Source organism: Mustela lutreola, chromosome 1, assembly GCF_030435805.1.
Source record: "Mustela lutreola isolate mMusLut2 chromosome 1, mMusLut2.pri, whole genome shotgun sequence".
Classification (NCBI taxonomy): Eukaryota; Metazoa; Chordata; class Mammalia; order Carnivora; family Mustelidae; genus Mustela; species Mustela lutreola.
Window position 1 is genome coordinate 143669138 of NC_081290.1, and position 20629 is coordinate 143689766.

Sequence of the window (20629 nt, forward strand, 5' to 3'; positions counted from 1 at the left end):
GCCTATCTTTGATTCCACCTTCTAGGGCTTCTTCCATCCCCAGCTCCTATCTTAGCATCCCCTATCACCTTGGGTTTGTGGGGGCATCACCATGCCAGCACCCGTTAGGATGCTTGGCTAGGTTTGTGCATTAAAAGGGCTGTGGGATATCTCACTTGCCAGCCAATTTAATGCAGGCTGACACTCCTGGCAACCTGAATTAAGGTGGAGGAGCCAAATACCCCAGAGAAGAGTCCATTCCTATGGCGATTAGAACAAGAAACAGAGCAGAAAACACCTTTGTTTTCTTCTTATATTTAAATGAAAAGAAGACAGTAATTAAGCCAGACCAGAAGAGGAATTCTGATTGTTAATTGCTAAGGGAGGTGCAGTATTTTAATCTGTCCCGGTTCATTTGTAGAACCAGGCAGATGAGGTATGTGGTCTGTGCTCTTGCTATGGTATAATGCTGACAGTTTGAGAATTAACTGTTTTTGGATGTTCCAGATTTGTTATTTTAAAACTGTAATTCTAATGTGTTCCCCCCTCTGGGTAGATGCTGAGGAAAAGTGTTAGAGCCTTTTATCTAAGAGTATGTGGCTTTAGAGTCATGACTTCCATAGACCCATGGTGGTTTATGGATTTTATTTTTAAAGATTTTATTTATTTTTTGAGAGAGAGAGAACACGAGGGGGGGAAGTCAGAGGGAGAAGCAGGTTCCCTGCTGTGCGGGGAGCCAGATGTGGGGCTTGATCCCAGGACTCTGGGGTCATGACCTGAACCGAAAGCAGATGTTTAATGACTGAGCTACCCAGGTACTCTGTGGCTTGTGAATTTACTTATAATCTCCAAATTATTTAATACGGCTTTCACCTTTTACCTAGAGTTTTAGAACAAAAGACTCCATGGGACTCTATAAGACATTTAATTTTGCTATTTCTAATTATAAAGCAATGTGAGCACATAGTAGTACTCAGTTACTGGTGTAACTAACTGATTCCTTGTCTGTAGGGGCAACATTTGATGCATTTTGGATAATCCTTTGGAAGTAATGGTAATTTCAAATGTAAGAGGAAGGGCTCAGCTCAAAAAACACATGAATCAGCTCTTTATTGAGCATTGCCAGAATGGGATGCACTGAACTGGAAACTATGAAGGTCAAGGCAAAAGGCAGGGGTTTGCTCTTCCAGCTAACCATACCTGGAGCCCCTAGTATGAAGTATAATTTGGTTTTCAAGGCCTCGGAGTTTAGTTGGGAATATAGGACTTCTATTTATATCTATCACTCTGTTTTTGTTGTTTTTTTTGTTTTGTTTTGTTTTTTTTGTTTTTGTTTTTTGTTCCTTACACAGAAGTATGTAAGTTTCAAGTGAGAGACATGGACAACATGACTACTGTATTTACAAGAACAGACCCCTAGAGGCAGGGGTGATCATGGAGGAGGTAGGATTTGAACCTATGCTGTAAGGATGGGTAGGACATATATTTTTAAAAAAAATATGTGAGAACAGGGCATTCTGGGTAGAAGGCTAACTTCAACCTAAGCTCAAGTGCATAAGCCCAAGGAAAGGATGTGTAAGGTATATGGAAAATAGTGAGAAATCAGAGGGGCCTGCATAGGCCCTGGGTCTAAAGACAGGGATTGGAGTTCTGTTTGTGCCACAAAATAGCAGCTTACGTTGACAAGCTGTTTCACATCTCTAAGCTCCAGTTCCACATCTGTCAAAAGTCAGACAATAGTTCCTGTCAGGTTGTTCTGAACCAGTAAGGTAATATGTATACAAGCAACTTGGTAAACCGTAGAGCTCCACTCAATGCTAGCTGTTGTTATCACTGTCTTTTGGAGGGGAAGGCATGGAAGATTTTAGAGCAGAGGAGTGATGTATAACAAGTGTTAATAACTCATCCAATTTTTTTTTTATGAGTGGATGAAAGAAATAGCTAAAAACAAGTATTTATTATCAACAATATTTACTGTAATTGTGTTTAGGGACTTGGAGCCCAGCTTTCAAAAAGAAGGATCACCCTAATTGCCCATCATGGTTGCTACAGAGGCTATGCCTGATGAAGCAGAATGTGAGTACCACACTTCCGAAACAACTCAGTGCATAGTGCAAGGCTCTAACAGCATTGAGGAAACTTTTAGTTATTAATCCTTGGAGCACTAAAGTTATTGGTGTACCTTGTAAGAGTTCATCTCATTCCCTTTATTTAAATATAACCAACTTTTGAGAGATCTATAGCAACTTTTAATTTAGTGTGCTGTCCAATATGGTGTCTACTAGCCACATATGGCGATTCAGTGCTTAAAGTGGGACCAGAAACCAAGGATCTGAATATTTAATTCTAACTCACTTTAATTTCAATACAAAAAGGTGGTAATTCAGTCATTGGAAAATGTTTAACCATGTTTGGGACATGTGAATATATTTTTGCAAGTCAGTACTTCATAAAATCTAAATACAGATCAAGTATTTTTTATTAAAAGCCAGTACCTGAATTGAGAGGTATGCAAGTGCAAAATACATACGAGATTTTGAAGACAGAACAAAAAAGAATGTAAAGCATCTCATTAATTTTTAATGTTGATTAATGTTGAAATGATAATATTTGGATATAGTTTAAATAAAATCTATAACAATTACTGTATATTATTAGAATTAATTTCATCTCTTTTCACTTTTAAAAATGTGACTACTAGAAAATTTTAAATTAAATATGTGCCTTGCATTGTATTTCTTTTAGAGCTGATCTAGGCTTGGCAACTCTTCAGGTAATCTTAAATTTAGGCTTAGATAGCCTGATTGAGAAACATGGAGTGCTGAATAGAGGGTTGGGATTACCAAGATTTTCTGGTTAAGCAATTTCCTCTTGGCTCTTGGTACAAGCTCGTGGGCTTCTGTTCTAGGCTACAAATAGAGTGCCATGTGGATTACTGTAATTCTCTACTTGGATAATACAGCACATTTTTAGATGGAAAGGGCAGAAAGGAAAAATGTTATCTAGTTCCAGTTTGCCTTTAGGTCATGCCCATAATTACTTAAATTTTATTTGAAGGCTTGATCTTGAGAGCTGGGAATTCACCTGTATCTCCTTAACACTGTATCCCACTCCTAGAGACACTAACATAGAGTTTTTTGTTTGTTTGTTTGTTTGTTTGTTTTAGAGGGGAGGTGCACTGTAAAATCTCCCTGAGGTAGGTAGGCAACCTATTAATCACTTATTACTACAAAGACAGTAAGCCACTTTGCTAAAGAAGGAATAAAGAAAGTGGGGGAGTGAGGAAAAGTGTGTAAGAGACAACAGAATGCTGTTCCATGGGAAGTGAAGTGTTGGGTCTTAATGCAGAATGTGTTGTAGAAATGATTGTCGAATGTAGGTTTTAGAAGATGATAGTCATATGCCACTTGGAATTTGGGTTTCACATTTTGGGTCTTTGAACTCTTTTTGAAAATAAATTAGACAAATTATATTTTCCTCCCTTATATATAATGAAGTTGAATATAAACTTTTTTTTTTTTTTTTTGAGGTTCTTCCTCGAAGGGTTTCCTTTCCATTTCCTAGTTTCCACAATTCTTTGCCCTGGAATGAATTAAGCCATCTTTGTTCCAGCTTCCCTCTCTTGCTCCTTGCCCCTAAGCATCTGTCCTCTCCTAACCTAACCCTGCCCTTCCTCTGAACCTGCTTTGAGAAGGAGATCTTTCAGCACACACAGTAATAGTCAATCCTTTGTTAGTTTGTTTTTTACTTATTTGCTGTGTGTTTTTTATTTTTAGCCAAGGAATATTTCCTACAAAATGAAAACTTAGGAAGAGCTCAAATATGCAAAACAGGTAAGGTCTGAGCTGTTCTGACTGGAAGAAGGAAGAGCCCTGAAGGCACATGAAATTGATGAAGCACAATTTTAAAATCACTGCCTTAGTCTGGATTTGATTCACTGTTTTATTTCTCTTGGGATACTTCTGTTTTAAACCTTGCCTCTAATAATACAATGCAAAGTCTTATATCTTAAAAGGGGAATTCATATATTCGTGAGCTGGCATTAGGGGCTGTTGGTGACTTATGCTGGCCTCTGTCACAGTGTATGGATCATATTGAATGTCATGGCATTTATTGACTTTTTTTTTTCTGGCATTAGGCTCTGAGTACCTGGAAGTTGGGCATACCTAATATCCTATGTATTTCAGCACATTTAGCACTAGGTTAGCACCAAATTAAGCACATTTAGCATCTGGGACTTAGTAGTTGCTTAAGGAACATATGCTAAACTAAATCTCATTGAATTTGAGGTATGGCTTTTCTAACATCTGTGAAATCAAACATACAGCCACTTGCTTTGACTATATAGGCAAGGAAGTCCTTAGCCATGTAGCCATATATCTTTGTTCAGGATATCTCCTTAGTAAATTTTTGTGAAGTCTCTGGAGAATGCAACCAGTTTGTAGGAAGTTTAGAAAGCCTCTTAGTAAGGCCAGTTATTTTTGATATGGTTATAAAAAAACACATGTTTGCAAGCCCCTCGGTCTTTCTAGGGAGAAAAGATTTGCTCAATGATACAGTCAAGAGATGGCCAATCCTTGTTCCCTGTTACAGCTTCCATAATTAGGTCTTCTGGGATCTTCACTTTAGAGATTTACCAGAACAATTACACAAATCCTCTAAAGAATTTAGGGAAATCTGAAGTTTTATGAACTACCAATCATAATACTATTAAACTGATGATATACAAAGACTGAGTTGTGTTTTTTTTTTTTTTTTTTTTTTAATATAAAATAGTGGTGTCTGGGTGGCTCGGTAGTTAAGCATCTGCCTTTGGCACAGGTCGTGATCCCAGGGTCTTGGGATTGAGCCCTGCATCAAGCTACCTGCTCAATGGGAAGCTTGCTTCTCCTCCTCCCACACCCCTGCTTGTGTTCTCTCTTTCTCTTTCTTGCTGTCTGTTGTTGTCTTGCTGTTGCTCTCTCTCTGTCAGATAAATCAATAAAAATCTTTAAAAAATATATAAAATAAATAAGAAAACATTTTAGCCTAGTGAAATCATTTGGCATTAGAAATTCATTATCTTTCCCCATGGAAATGTTAATATTTGTGCTCATGTTTTATGTAAGTAGAATAAGTATCTCAGTCTTTTCATGAACTTTATCATAAAATACTTGTTATTGTTTATAATTATTTTTTATTGCTTTGGGGGAGTATTAGTAACTTGAAGAATCCAAAGTTTAATGAAATTTTATTATTTGCAAATCAATTAGTTTTAGATAAAAAGACCTGTAATAAGACCAGATTTATTCAAATAAGTTTAGAAAGTTGAAATTTATCTTTGTGCTACTGAAGAAATGAGGATTGACTAATGAAACTAATAATGTAAACATTGTTAGAGAAAAGTTGAGCTCAATGAGAGTAATAATACAATAACTACAGTAATAATTGCTCACATTTTTTGAAAACTTATTATGTGCCAGGCACTGTGCTAAGTGCTTTGTAACCAAGTCCAACTGAATCCTCACAACCTCATTCAAGATCCCCTATTATTATCACCCTCATTTTACAAATGAGAAAAAGAAAGCTGAAGACAATAAGATAAGACTCATGAGCAAATTGTAATTCAAGAGCAAAGTAGTGTGACTCGGGAGTGAGAGCTCTTAAAAGTCATTTTCTATGCTATGGATACATATTTGCAAATAAACAAAGCCTTAATTATAGATTTTTTTTTAAGAGAAGGAGCAGACCTTGATAGCTTCCTCTTAATAATTGAAGTTCCAGTGTGTACTTCAATGTATAAAAGCTGCATGCTTGTGTGCTTAACATATGATGAACAAAGAAACAGAAACTTCAAAGAATATTAATTAGATGGATTCTTAACATCAAAGTTAATTTCTCATAATTTTAGACTCCTTTGTTGAATATATAGTCAATTCAAAGTAAAAAATAACACACGCTAGTTTTGCCTTTTCTTTCTTTCTTTTTTTTTTCTTTTTTCTTTTCTTTTCTGGGAGAAACTGGCACTGGCCATTTGCCTTTCCTAGGGCACTGAGATGTGAATTCTCTTGTTCTACCTTGAGAAGTTAACTTTTTGGTTCAAAGGCTAATTTTCAGTTACTGGAGAATGTCCGAACAGCTGCCTCAGCATCTTAAATGCCAATGAGGGTTCAGGCTTAAATGCCAACTTGGAGTCAGCGTGTCAACATGCATTCAGCCGGAGCCATTTTAAGATCTGTGAGAAATCCCTCTCTTCGGGTGGCGGCTGCCTTTCTCTGCCCCTTTAAGAACAGTCCCAGGCCTTGTCCTGTTCAAGAACTTCACAGCCTGACTGTGTGGGTTCAGTCTGGCAGTCTCTTGATGATTCAATCTACTTACTGGCTCCAAGAGGGCCATTAGCATTGCCAGAGTGTACACTGGCTCCCCCACAGTTCCCAGATGACAGGTGGCTCTTGGTGATGGGGGAAATCAGACACACTGGACATCCAAGAGCACAGAGAGAAGTAAGATGCTGCCTTGGGAATTTAACTCCTCTAAGGACAATTAACAAGGGAAAGAATCAGAACAGCTTTATCAGAACATTAGATTACAATAAGGGCTCAGGATTGACAGCTTGAGATGAAAGTGCTGTGGTCTATTTGGGCTTCTGCAACAAAATGTCATAATCTGAGTGGTTTATAAGCCCCAGGAATTTGTTTCTCCTAGTTCTGGAGACTGTGAAGTGCAAGATAATTGTGCCAGTGATTTGGTGTCTGATGAGACCTGCTTCCTCACTGACAGATGTCTTCTCACTGAAGGCTCACAGGATGGAAGGGATTACCTCGCTCTCTGGAGGCTCCTTCAAAGAGCTCTAATCTCAGTCATGAGGACTCCACCCTCATAATCCTCCTCGTAATACCATCACACCAGGCATTAGGTTTCAACATATGAATTTTGGGGGAATACCTGTCTTCAGTCCATAGCTGGAACTGGCAATGAAAGGCAAATATTTCACTAGAGTTACTAGGCAAACCTCTGAAGAGCCTCCAGTACTCACAAGGAGTAGTACATGGCATCAGGAATAACAGCAGATATGTAGAAAAAAAGCAGGAAGTAACTCAGGGCCAGCTCCTGGAAGGGCTTCCAGCATGGCTGGCTTCAGGAGGGCCCTCTGCGTACAAAAGCTTTGCCTATAAAGATTAGATCTTCATTTGGAATGAAGACATGATAGTTTTTATAAAGCTACATTTTCACCCCAAACCAGTGACTTCATCATTTCATATATGAATAAGTGATACTGTTTGTCATGTGCATGACTCATAGCAATACTATAATTATAATTAATTGTAAGGGAGGTAGTCAGAAGAAGGGAATTAAAGGAGGAAAGATGTCACGAGAGGAAGAAACAGAGAAGACATAGCATCACAGCCTGGAATATGTTACTTCTTTTCTTCTGGGGAGCAGATGGTCTGGTTAGAGGCCCCTCAAAGTAGACTTAGATTTTAGTTGAAAGTTGACAAGACAGTTTTCATTCCTAAACACCTGTCTCTTCCATGTGAGGACCGTGATCATATGGCTTTGAGTGGTGACATTTATATGAACCATTTTATGATTGACATGTGACTTTGTGCTCAAATCTGTACAAGGAGCATGTATACTTCTTGAAGCACGTGCTTGAAGTCTTGACAAGAACTTTTAATAGAGGAAAAAAAAAATCCACCAATCTATATCCTTGGAAATATGTAGATATCTCTTAATGTGGGGAGTTACAGAGGCAAATGTGGGCGGACAGGGAGATTTGAGCTTGTCGATGACTTACATACTTTCCATAGGAGAGAGTGGAAGGAGGGAAGAAGCTAGGAAGCAAGAAAAGATGTTGTTCTTTCTAGAATGATTGCAGAGCTGCAATTCCACTGCCCAGTGATGAGACACCTTAGGAGATGCTTTTTTTCCTAACCCAGCATTTTTAGGGGGGAGGTTGGCAGAAGAGTCCAGTTGTCTCCTTCCTTTATTGGGAGGGTCTCCCCCAGGCTTCAGTCCTCAGCATGACATTGCCCCCAAAGTAACAGCTGCCTGTGGCTCCTGAGTTTATGTGGAGAAAAGCTAGGGGAAATTTTGTGAATGAATGAGGGAGAACTTGTCCCCAATATTTTATTTTGAAAATAAACATACAGCAAGCTTGAAAGAATTTTAAATTAACACCCATAGACCTACCACCCAGTTTTTACCATGAATATTTTCCATAATTGTTTATTTCATATCCTTCCATCAACATGCATATTATTACTCAGAACTCATTATTTGTTTATATTTTTCCTTCTATTGATATAAAATGTATGATAAAATGCCAAAATCTTTAGTATATATTCACTGAGTTATAATAATTACATATGCCTGTGTGATTGATCCACTGTGCATCAAAATATAGAACATTACTGTTACCCCAGAAATTTCTTTCCTGTCCCTTCTCAGTCCATGCCACCCCTGACCAGAAAAATCACTGTTCCTTTCTATCTCCTGTATATTAGCTGTGTTTGCACCAGAACTTCATATTAAGTGGAACTATAAAATATTCTGTGTGTGTGTGTGTGTGTGTGCATGTGTGTGTATGCTTACTTTGCATAATGATTTTGAAATTCATCCATTTGTGTATGGCAGTAGCTTGCTTCTTTTTTATTGCTGAGCGATATTTTATTTGTGAATATACCACAGTGTGTTTACTGTTCTCTTGTTGATATACATCTGAGCTGTTTTGAGTTTAGAGCTATTATGAATAAAGCTTCTATGAGCATTCTTGTACAATGCTTTTGCAAAAATATGTTTCATTCTCTTTGATAAATACCTAAGAGTGGGATTGCTAGTTCCCAGGTTAGGTGTATATTAAGTTTTATAAGAAATTGCTATAATGTTTCCAAGCTGATTATATTGCATTTCTACCAATGACTATTCCAGTACCTCCACAGCATCCCTAATTTGGACTGTTATCAGTCTTTTTAATGTTAGCCATTCTAGTGGGAATGTGGTGGTATCTGTCATGATCTGAATGTTCTGGTCTCCCCAAAATTGCAATGTTGAAATTCCAACCCCAAAGGTGATGGTATTAGGAGGTAGGGCCTTTGGGAGGTGATTAGGTCATGTGAATGGATCACTCAGGGGATTAGGGCTCTTATAAAAGGGGTCCCAGAGAGCTTCCTAGTCCCTTCCACCTTGTGAGGATACAACTAGATGTCTGGGACCTGGAAGAGGACCCTCAACTGACCATGTTGGCATCTTGATCTTGTACCTCATGCCTCAGAATTGTGAGCAATAAATGTCTGTTGTTTGTAAGTCACCCAGCCTGTGGTGTTTTGCTGTGGTAGCCCAAAGGGACTAAGACAGTATCTCATTATGTTTTTGATTTATATGAAGATGAAATTTTAATTAATTAATTCTTATATTTTATTTATTTACTTGAAAGTGAGAGACAGAGGGGGAGGGAGAAAGAGAAAGCATGAGCAGGGGGACAGAGGGGCCTAGGGAGAGGAATGAGCAGACTCCCTGCTGAGCCCAACGCTGAACCTGATCCTAGGACCCTGAGATCGAAGACCTGAGCCGAAGGCAGACGCTTAACTGACTGAACCACCCAGGTGCCCAAGATGAATTTTTTAATTGCTTAAAATATGAGGGGGAGAAGAAGAGAGATCTTAAGAATACTAAAGAAGGTATAGTTATAGGAATGGGAGCACACTGGCTATATTGAAAAGCCAATTAGAATCAATAATTTGGTAATATATTTAAATTTTACTGAGTTCGGGGTAAGGAGAGGAAGCCAAGAAACACTTATAAATGTCAGAATCAGCTACTAATGAAGGAAATTAGGAGAAAAACTTAGACAAGACCAAGAATGATATAGTCTATGCTATAGAATTCTATATGTTACTCTAAATAAAAAGAATAAGAATCTTAAGAAAATATGAATAAGAGTTATTATAATGTTACCCACTTATAGCTGTGTATTTTTTATTTCAATGCTATTTCTACCTAATAAACCTATTGAGTTTATTTTGCAATTATAATTTTAACTAGTTGTAAGGTAAATATTTGTAAAGGAATGTACAGCCATATGAATTAGTCATCAGGTATAGAGAACACATTGAAATTGGTTAATAGTTTTTGTGCCCAAGTCATGCTATGTCTTCTGTACAGTAATATTTAAAGAACTTTAAAAGCTGAAGAGGACTTGAATTCTGTGTACTTTAATTAGTTCCCTTAGACTTTAATTAGGATAATCTACCTTTCAGTATCACCATTGTATGCTAATTTTTTTTAAAGTAAATTGTTACATCGAAAGAGAATTGCATCTTTTGCATTGCATCTTTTGCACTGTTAATTTCCACTTGGAACACTTAACCATTTATAATGTTCTGCAAGAATCATCACTGCCCAAATTTTAATCTCACAGTTTTGCCATTTGTAATTAAGAAAGTACATTAATTACATTAAAAAAATAAAACATTTGTGTTTTTGTTTTAGGTCCTGTATTCGAGATCCAGCAAGATTTTTTTCAAGAAGCAAAAACTCTCATTGCCCAACATTATGAAAAAATAAATGAGGTTAATGCTTTTAATCTAACTTATTTTCCAGGAAACTAATAACTGTTTTTGTATACAACAATGGTTGTTCCAAATGGTTGCATGAACCCTAGTAGACTCTGAATAGAAGAGAAAAATGAAATCTTTACTAGCTATAAAAATGAATTTTAAATTGCATTTAAAAAGAATATTTTTATAGCTATAAAGATTATTTAATTACATGTATATTTGCACATTTAATCCTAATCCAATTTTTCATTTTTTCTTTTGATGAATTATAACAGAAATGTTTGAATTATTTATTTCAAATAAATATCCATCTTTAAACACTATTAGATAAAACTAAACTAGGAACTATGCCATGAGGTGTGTGCCCCCAGCATGACATGCTTCCTTGTTTCTTCTTCCATATCACCGTGCATTAGAGCCATTTACCAGTCTGATCATTCCTTGAGGACAGTGATTCTTTTTTGGTTGTTGTATCTCCAGCAAAAATCTTTGCGGCTGGCTCAATAAATATTTGCTGAATGGCATAGATTTGGAAGATGAGAAGGTGTGTGAGGTACTGGGTCTGCAAAGAGATAAGAGAGTCAGCACAGGATGAAATTTTAATAATAAGCATCTCCAGGGGAGGTGGGAAATTTGGGGGAGCAGCAGCTATTGTGACAAATGGGTCTTTGGAAGACAGGTGAGGGAAGGTGATCTTAAGATGGCTTTGTGTGTGCCACACTATACTATCCCCCTTTCTTAAAAAAAATTTTTTTTAAAGATTTAATTTTTATTCATTTGACAGAGATCACAAATAGACAGAGAGGCAGGCAGAGAGAGAGAGAGAGAGAGAGAGAGAAGCGGGGCTCGATCCCAGGACCCTGGGATCATGACCTGAGCCGAAGGCAGAGGCTTTAACCCTCTGAGCCACCCAGGCGCCCCTACTATCCCCTTTTGAATACTTTTTTTTTTTTTTTTTAAGGATCTTATTTGTTTATTTGAGAAAGAAAGAGAAAGAGCATAAGCACAGGAAGTTTAGGGTCAGAGGGAGAAACAGACTCCCTACTGAGCTCCCCAATTCATATATTTTTTAAAGATTTTATATATTTATTTGAGAGAGGAAGAATGAGACAGAGAGAGCATGAGAAGGGAGAGAGAGGGTCAGAGGGAGAAGCAGACTCCCCATTAAGCAGGAAGCCCGATGCAGGACTTGATTCTGGGACTCCAGGATCATGACCTAAGCCGAAGGCTGTTGCTTAACCAACTGAGCCACCCAGGTGTCCCTCAATACATTTTTTTAAAAAAACCTGTATCTTGGATAACGATTTTAAATACTTTTCAATGCTTATGGTGTGTGTGGGAATGTTGTAATTGTTACATATATTTCATTTGAATGGTCCTCTAGGCTGAAGCTGGTCATAGGTGGTTTTAATTTACAATGAACATTGTTAACACTGCTTAACTAACTTTTTCCCCTAATCAATTGAAAATAATTTTAAATTATATTGATTTCACTAGTAGACACATGGAATGAAAACTTCACAGTTTAAACAGTTCAATAGTTGTACTTTAGAACCTTGACTTTTTAAAGAGTTTTATCCAGTCATAAGAGTATACTTATCCATCTTTGGTTGCTTGGCAAAACAGTACTAGAATATTAAAACCTCCTTACTGGTGTCTTAAGTTGGCAACTTTTTTTGGGGGGAGGGGAGTGATGAGGGCAGGGAACTATAGCACTACCTATGGGGCAAGAGAATGTCTAGAATAGAAAAATTATAATTGTTTGGATAATTACCTATCAGAGACCTGGGACTGTATTATTTTTCTTTTGCTCAAGCTAGTCAAAATTAAGAAGGAATTAAGTGATTGAAAGGATCTAAAATATATACCTGATTATTAAAATACTTTTCTTGAGAAACTACTTCCATGTATGAGCTGTAATTTCTTATATTCAACAGAGAAAGAGGTTTGAGAGTGTTAGCATTTTATGGACATTCAAAAATTCTTAAAGGATGCTTGAAAATTATTAAATTCTTGTATGCTTACTATTTAAAAACTTTAAAGCTGCATTTGAAAATATCACATGTGAAAAGAAAATTATTATTGGAGAATTTACATTTTTTTCTCTTTTGAAGTGGAATATAATCCTCATTCTTGTTAAGGGCTTTTGGAGAACTATAAAGGATAACATCTGCTTTACCTGATTACTGTCATGTGCTTTATAGTAAATATCTTATATAGTAAGGTACTTTTTAAAATGCATTTGGTAGATAGAATTTTCTTAACTTATTAATAAAATGTATTATTTACTTTTATTATATGATTAATATTAAAATTAAATTTTATTAAATTTACTTTTGTTTTACTCACAGAATAAAGTTCAAAGTACTTCTATAAATGTTTTTAAAAATAAACATCAAAACCCCAAATCTGGCAAATTCATACCTTTGGAGATTAAAAAAAAGGAAGCACTTGATGTGGTCCAAGAATTTCGGACAGCACACAAAAGTATTTGTTTTCCCAAATACCTGTTCAAAAGTGAACATTTTAAGGAGCCCTCACAACGAACTTCTTTTAAGGAGCCAGACATTTTTAGTGTAAAGGAAAAATTCAAGGATTGTATGGATCTAATCACGAAAGGTAAGTTTTTGGTGTAACAAAGAAGTTCAGTAAGCCAACTGGCAAAACAGTTTGCTTCTGGTGTGCTTTTAATGAAATTTCCTTTTTGAAACAAAAGCCCACACTTTAAATCTTAGCAGTGGAAGGTGAGGAGGCATGATTAAAAGGGTTACTAAGACTCTGGGGCCACCAGAAATTGAGAGGAGAGTACGCTAATGGGAATGAGGAATTTATGGGGACAAAATTGCTTAGCCACGTCTTCCAACAGAGTGGTAGTTCTAATATAAGACCTCAGACTGTAGTTCACAGTTAATAAAGCAGTGAGAGGTTTATGGCTTTGAATTCTATTGTTGAGTAGGATAAATAGGATAGGCAAACTATCTGTGAATGTGTTCCCCCAAAAAGATTTTTGGGAGCTATAGAATTCCTATAAGACAAATTATAGTAAAGATTTACTTTTTATCAGGAACTTGGTAAGATGGAACCCGGAAGTCTATTTGAACAAAGTGATACCATTTTCTGGAGACTAATGGCTGGAATAAATGACTTCTTATGACACATTTCTGTTTAAGCCTTCATAACTTCACCTCCACTTTTCCTCTTTTGTTATTGCTTGTTATGTTATTCTTTCATGTGAATATTTTTCATTCAATGAGTGAATATTTTTCATTCAATTCTACGTTAGAAGTTGGATAAACAGAGATTAAAGGGCTCATAAAGTAATGGTGGAGATGAATGCCTAGGTAATTTCTTATTTATTTATCTATTCATTCATTCATTCATTTATTTTTATTAACATAGAATGTATTATTTGTTTCAAGGGTACAGGTCTGTGATTCATCAGTCTTACACAATTCATAGCGCTCACCAGTGTCCATCCTCCAGCCACCCCATCCCTCCTAGCCCCCTCCACTCCAGCAACCCTCAGTTTGTTTCCTGAAATTAAATCTCTTATGGTTTGTGTTTTCCCTCCCTTCCCCTATGATCCTGCTTTGTTTCTCAAACTCCTCTATCAGTGAGATCATATGATACTTGTCTTTGTCTGATTGACTTATTTCATCTAGCATAATACCCTCTAGTTCCATCCAAATTGTTGCAAATAGCAAGATTTTGGGTTTTTTGATGGCTACATTATATATATATATATATATATGGATATAGAATATATGGATATATATGGATAAAGAATATATGGATATATATGGATAAAGAAGATGTGGTATATATACCACATATATATACCACATCTTTATTCATTCATCTGTTGATGGACATCTAGGCTCTTTCCATAGTTTGGCTATTGTGGGCATTGTTGCTATAAACATTGGGGTGCGCATGCCCCTTCAGATCACTACATTTGTATCTTTAGGGTAAATACCTTGTGGTGCAATTGCTGGGTCATAGAGTATGTCTATTTTCAACTTTTTGAGGAATCTCCATGCTGTTTTCCAAAGTGGCTGCACCAGCTTGTATTCCCACCAACAGTATAGGAGGGTTCCCTTTTCTCTACATCCTCACCAATGCCTGTCATTTCCTGACTGGTTAATTTTAGCCATTTTGACTGGTGTGAAGTGGTATCTCACTGTGGATTTGATTTGTATTTCCCTTATGCTGAGTGATGTTGAGCACTTTTTCATGTGTCTGTTGGCCATTTGGATGTCTCCTTTGCAGAAATGTCTGTTCATGTCTTCTGCCCATTTCTTAATTGGACTATTTGTTCTTTGGGAGTTGAGTTTTATTAGTTCTTTATAGATATTTGGATACTAGCCCTTTATCTGATATGTCATTTGCAAATATTTTCTCCCATTCTGTCGGTTGTCTTTTGGTTTTGTTGACTGTTTCCTTTGCTGTGCAAAAGTATTTGATCTTGATGAAGTCCCAATAGTTAATTTTTGGCCTTGTTTCCCTTGCCTTTGGTGATATTTCTAGGAAGAAGATCCTGTGACTGAGGTTGTAGAGGTAGCTGCCTGTGCTCTCCTCAAGGATTTTGATCGATTCCTGTCTCATATTGAGGTTTATCATCTATTTTGAGTCTATTTTTGTGTGTGGTATAAGGAAATGGTCCAGTTTCATTCTTTTGTATGTGGCTATCAGATTTTCCCAACACCATTTGTTGAAGAAACTGTCTTTTTTCCATTGGACAGTCTTTCCTGTTTTGTTGAGGATTAATTGACCATAGAGTTGAGGGGCCATTTCTGGGCTCTCTATTCTGTTCCATTGATCTCTGTATCTGTTTTTGTGTCAGTACCATACTGTCTTGATGATTACAGCTTTGTAATAGAGCTTGAAGTCCGGCATTGTGATGCTGTCAGCTTTGCTTTTCTTTTTCAACATCCAGTTGTGACAATTGCTGTACTAGAGATAAGTACAAAGCATTATGGAGATATTGAAGAGTAACTAACCTAGTGCCAGAATGAAAGTTTGTCAAGAGAGATCTCATTAGGGGCTGTCTGGGTGACTCACATCTCTGCATCTCTGCATCATGATCTCTGGGTCCTGAGATTGAGCCCTGCATTGGGCTCCCAGCTCGTGGGGGAGTCTGCTTCTCCCTCTCTTCCTGTCTCTCCCCCCACTCGTGCTCTCACTGTATATCTCTCTGTCTCAAATGAAGAAATAAAATCTAAAAAGACAAAAAAAGAGAGCTCTCATTAGGAAGGGGTTTAAGGAGAAGTTTGTTAAATGCAGGGTGGGAAAAGAAGAGGCCATTTTGAGCTATGGGAGAAAAATATTAAAGCTCTGATGGAAGAAAAATTGTGGTGCATTTTGGGAAAGGAGAGATGTGATAAGAAGTGAGGTTAGGAAGGTGAGAAAGGCTAGAAGAGAGTATAATTAACAGGCCAAGGATTTGAACCCATATATAAGAGAAAGCCATTGGTGATTTCAAGATGAGGGCAAGGAAGAAGGTAGAGAGGGATTTACAGCAGCATTTCTCAAAGTAGAGTCCTCTGAACACGAGTTCTGAGGGATTCTGCTCAGCAAAAGGGTCTCTGGTTAGACGAGTTTAAGAAAATACAGTTACTGGTTGAGATTCATATTAAGCATTAACATAGAAAGCTCTGTGAAATGCTGCAGAAAAGAACTCTGTTTGTTGCTTTTAACTGGCTATCACCAAATCACGTGACCAAAGAATTCTTAAAGAAAGATTTTGAGGTGGCTAGATGGAAAACTGGGTAGATAGACATCATTAAGTTGAGACCAGAATTCAGAGGGACAACTGGATTTTAAGCAGTTGACGAAGGGGATGAGAAAATCAATGAATTCAGTCTTAGATCTGCTAAGTAGGCATGCATATGGAGACAGTCATCAGGAAGCTGGAAGAGAGAGCAGGGTGAAGGGTAAAGATTGATAGATCACTATCCTGCCATAACTGTGGGGCTCTTGTGTTTGTTCAGCCAACATTTGCTTACAATGTGAGATGTATATATAGAGACAAAAGATATGCTACTTGTCCTCAAGAAGTTCAAACTTGACATATGTAATTTATATGCGGTTGGATGAAGAAGGATAAACAGATAATTATAATATAGTGTGGCCTATACTGTAATAAAAACAAGCTTCACTGCTTTGAAATCAGTAGGAAGGATACCTAATTCAGAGATGTATTCGTGGGAGATTGAAAGTCTTTGGTACATTTTGGAGGATGAATAAGTTTACTGAAGAAAGAAAAATATTTCTATCTAGTCAGATAGTCTAACCTTTACATGATAATGGATTTCTGAGTAAGTGAGAGTGGTGTATTTGTGGGAGCTAAAATGATTTTACATAACTGAAATGAGGATTGAAGAGTAATTAGAGATGAGACCAGATATTGGAGAATTTTTAATTTTAGCCTAAAAGCAATGGGAACCCTTCAGATGTTTTAATAAGAGATTGTAGTGATCATGGGTGCCTGGGTGGCTCAGTGGGTTAAGCCGCTGCCTTGGGCTCAGGTCATGATCTCAGGGTCCTGGGATTGAGTCCCGCATCGGGCTCTCTGCTCAGCGGGGAGCCTGCTTTCCCTCCCTCTCTCTCTGCCTGCCTCTCCATCTACTTGTGATTTCTCTCTGTCAAATAAATAAACAAAATCTTAAAAAAAAAAAAAAAAGGGATTTTAGTGATCATATTGGCATTTTAGAACATTTCTGGGAGCAGAGATGAGGTGTGATGAATTTTGGAGGCACAGAGTCTACCAATGAGGGGACAAACTTAGATGAGAAAGGATGGCTTGAATTAAGGTAGCACCCCTGGGGACAGAACTGAGGGGAAAGATTTTAGAGATATTTGAGAAGTAGAGTTATCTAGATTTGGTCAACAATGGATGGAACATAAAACACAGGGAAAGAACTTTGGGATTCATTGGCATAGTGCTTTGTCCTAGGGGCAGCATGGAAATAGATGCGGCATATTAAAGGTTTGGTGATGTATCTTATGTAATGGTAAAACTGCCACCAGAAACCAATTGGAATATAGAGCACATACGTACTGAGCTTTGTTGTTCTAGGTGATGATGTTGGGATACAGTATTATTGAAATATACTGGTGGTTTTGGCTGCCTTTGGGAAGTTATTATAAAAAAAGAGATGAACTAACAAATATATTGGCTGGTTTGCAAGCAGAAGAGAAAGGGCATAGTTATACCAGGTATCTGAGTGCTTGGTTTTGAGCAAATGTCTAAGACTTATTGCAGCAAAGATCAGATTAAGGGTATGCTCTCCCCAACCCAGCGCATTATCTCAGCTCACCTTCAGGCACTTACCATTAAGTTGAAGGACTAACGTAAGGGGTTAGGAAGTGAAGATACAAGAGAAATTTTAAAGTTATGCTTAAAAAAAATATTGAATGTGGTTATTGGCATGAAGAATTAATTAAAAGAAAATAGATTAAAAAATCTACCAAATATTTTAGACAACTTTATTGCCAAAGAAACCATGAATCTTGATTTAATTGAATATTTGAAAGTAAAATAAGGTGGCTTTATCTGGAAGTGACCCACAAAAGCTGTACAGTTCCAAAGAAGATAATAGCAAGATGTGGCCAACAAACAAGGAAAAAAAAAAAACTTCCCAGAGCGGATCCAGGGCCACTAAGAAAAAATGAATAAGGGAGTTTACTCTCAGAACAGAATCATTGTATACTCAAAGAACTTTCCTACTTCCAGGGTGAAGGGCTTCTCAGGGCCTCCCCAGTGGATTCTATAACTTATTCCGTATGGTGATTCTCTTTTCCTTTCACTAATGGAGTTTTTCCCAAGGTTAGCATATACCTACCCCACTACTCATTTCCCACTACTGGATATTGTGTTCTTGTGGGGAAAGGTGGAAATAATTTTTATGTTTGGTACACATTTTTATTTGAGCAGAAGGAGCCACACCTGCACCTGATGCGGTAGACTGCAAACAGCCAGAGATCCTGGGCTCTGAGCTGGGTGTAGTACTTTGTTTGAATTTTAGGCTCTCCTTTGGGGAGAGGAAGAGTGTGATTTGTCAGGAAATAAGAATGGATAGATATTTGATGTCTAATAGGGCTGACTGTGGCAAAGACTTTCTAATTTATCAAACTTATTATTATATCCTTTCTTCCTAGGCACTTGGCAGCTAGTCTGCGTAGAGCTATGTGACTGGGGTTTAGCTCAGTGGGTTATGGCTGGAAGCGATGCCCATCCAAAAAATGTCTCGTGTTCTCCTCTTGATGTGGTTCCCATATTTTCAATTATGAAGACTCTTTTCCAATACTCTTAAGACAACTACAGTTCCACTTATAGGAGAATGGTAAAAGTGCTTTTAATAACGGTTGATTGAAATTTTTGTTGAGATATTCAGGATACATACAAAGTCAGTATGGGGAATGCAAAAAAGTGAGAAAAGTGTTGGTGACTTGCTCCCTCATGGAACTTGTAGTGTAGCTGGAGGAACAGGTATCAAATAATCACTTATATGCAGTGGAGAATAGATGACAAATGAATGAGACCTAGACTGGGGTCAGCAAAGGCTTTCCCAAGGAAATGACATTTGTAAGCTATGCAAGATGTGGAAGAATTACTCAGTCAAGAAGTATTGGGCGCCTGGGTGGCTCAGTGGGTTGGGCCGCTGCCTTCGGCTCAGGTCATGGTCTCAGGGTCCTGGGATCGAGTCCCGCATCGGGCTCTCTGCTCAGCAGGGAGCCCGCTTCCCTCTCTCTCTCTCTCTCTGCCTGCCTCTCCGTCTACTTGTGATTTCTCTCTGTCAAATAAATAAATAAAACCTTTAAAAAAAAAAAAAAAGAAGAAGTATTGCCTGCTTGGAGTTCTAGGCCATGGGAAAACCATTTGCATTGGCCCAAAGGAGGGAAGCACAGAAGTGATATCAAAGAAGTGCAAAAAGAACTAATGTGGCTGCAGTTCTGAGACGGAGCAAGAGAGGGGTAAACTGTAGCTATCTGAAGAACAGAACCTATAGTCAATGCTGTGCTAGCAGATGTTTAATAACTGTGGACAAGAGGGAGGAAGCCTGATAGATAGCTTTGCCAGTTTCAGTGGTGTAAATACTCTAAAGTAGCCAATTTCAAGCTACCGATGTTATATCACTTATTATGTGAGTTGGGAAGAGAAGCACTTGGTTTTCTCTGAGAGTTGTGGCAAACACATTTCATACACCACTTGAAATTCCCCCAAACGTACTTCTTATTTCAGCTTCGGATATAGAGACTGCTTTCTTCTCCAGGGTTCCCTGATGCCTTCCTGGCTTGGGACACCAATAGGAATGGGCTCATCACTGACACATGAGCAACCAGGAAGGGAGGATAAGAGCCAATGAATAAATTTCTTCCTTTCTTTGCCTGAGCAAAAGGGTCTCAGTGACACTATATGAAGCTTCTCAGAATGTCCCAAACAATTTCTGGTAGTGATGGTCAACTCAAAAAGAATTCTTAGATTAGTCCTTTCTTTCTCACTTTCTTTTTTCCTTGAAATATCCTCTTAAAAATATTTTGATTGTAAGTTGTCAGTACTTTCTGAAAGACTGGGTGTGGAGTGTGAGGGAGAGAAAGAGTCAAGGAAAGATGATTCTTAGACTTTAGACCTGATGAATTGCAAGATAGGAATTGCCATTTTCTGAGACAGGGAGGAGAGGAACAGGCAGTTTTCAATGGGCAGAAACCTAGAGTTGAGATTTGGATACATGTTTAATGTGCCAGTCATACATACAAATGAAAGTGTCAAATAGGTAGTATGTAATGTAAGTGTGGGCTCAAAGGAAAGAAAGGTTGGAGTCATTCAGGTACAGATCAATATTGTCTAATAGAAATATAATATGAACCACAAATGTGACCAAGAATTTTCTAGTGGCCACATTAAAAAGATACAAAGAAACAGGCAATGGGCACCTGGTTGTCTCAGTCAAAAGAGCATGTGATTTTTGATCTTGGATTTGTGAGTTCAAGCCTGTTATTGAGTATAGAGATTACTTAAATAAATGAATAAGTAAATTTTTAAAAAGAAACAGGAAAATTAATTTAATTTAAATATTTAAAAAGATTTTATTTATTTGAGAGAAAAAGAG

The 20629-nt window shown here is 37.5% G+C and overlaps 1 protein-coding gene across 1 annotated transcript in view; it reads left to right on the forward strand.

Moving 5' to 3' along the window:
• IQCM (IQ motif containing M) overlaps nt 1–20629 on the forward strand; it is a 430351-nt gene that overhangs the window by 38140 nt on the left and 371582 nt on the right. The window contains exons 2-4 of the mRNA XM_059165439.1: nt 1970–2055; nt 10450–10529; nt 12869–13136. Coding sequence (XP_059021422.1) covers nt 2019–2055; nt 10450–10529; nt 12869–13136 — 385 coding nt within the window. The 5' untranslated portion in view covers nt 1970–2018. The remainder of the gene's footprint in view (nt 1–1969; nt 2056–10449; nt 10530–12868; nt 13137–20629) is intronic.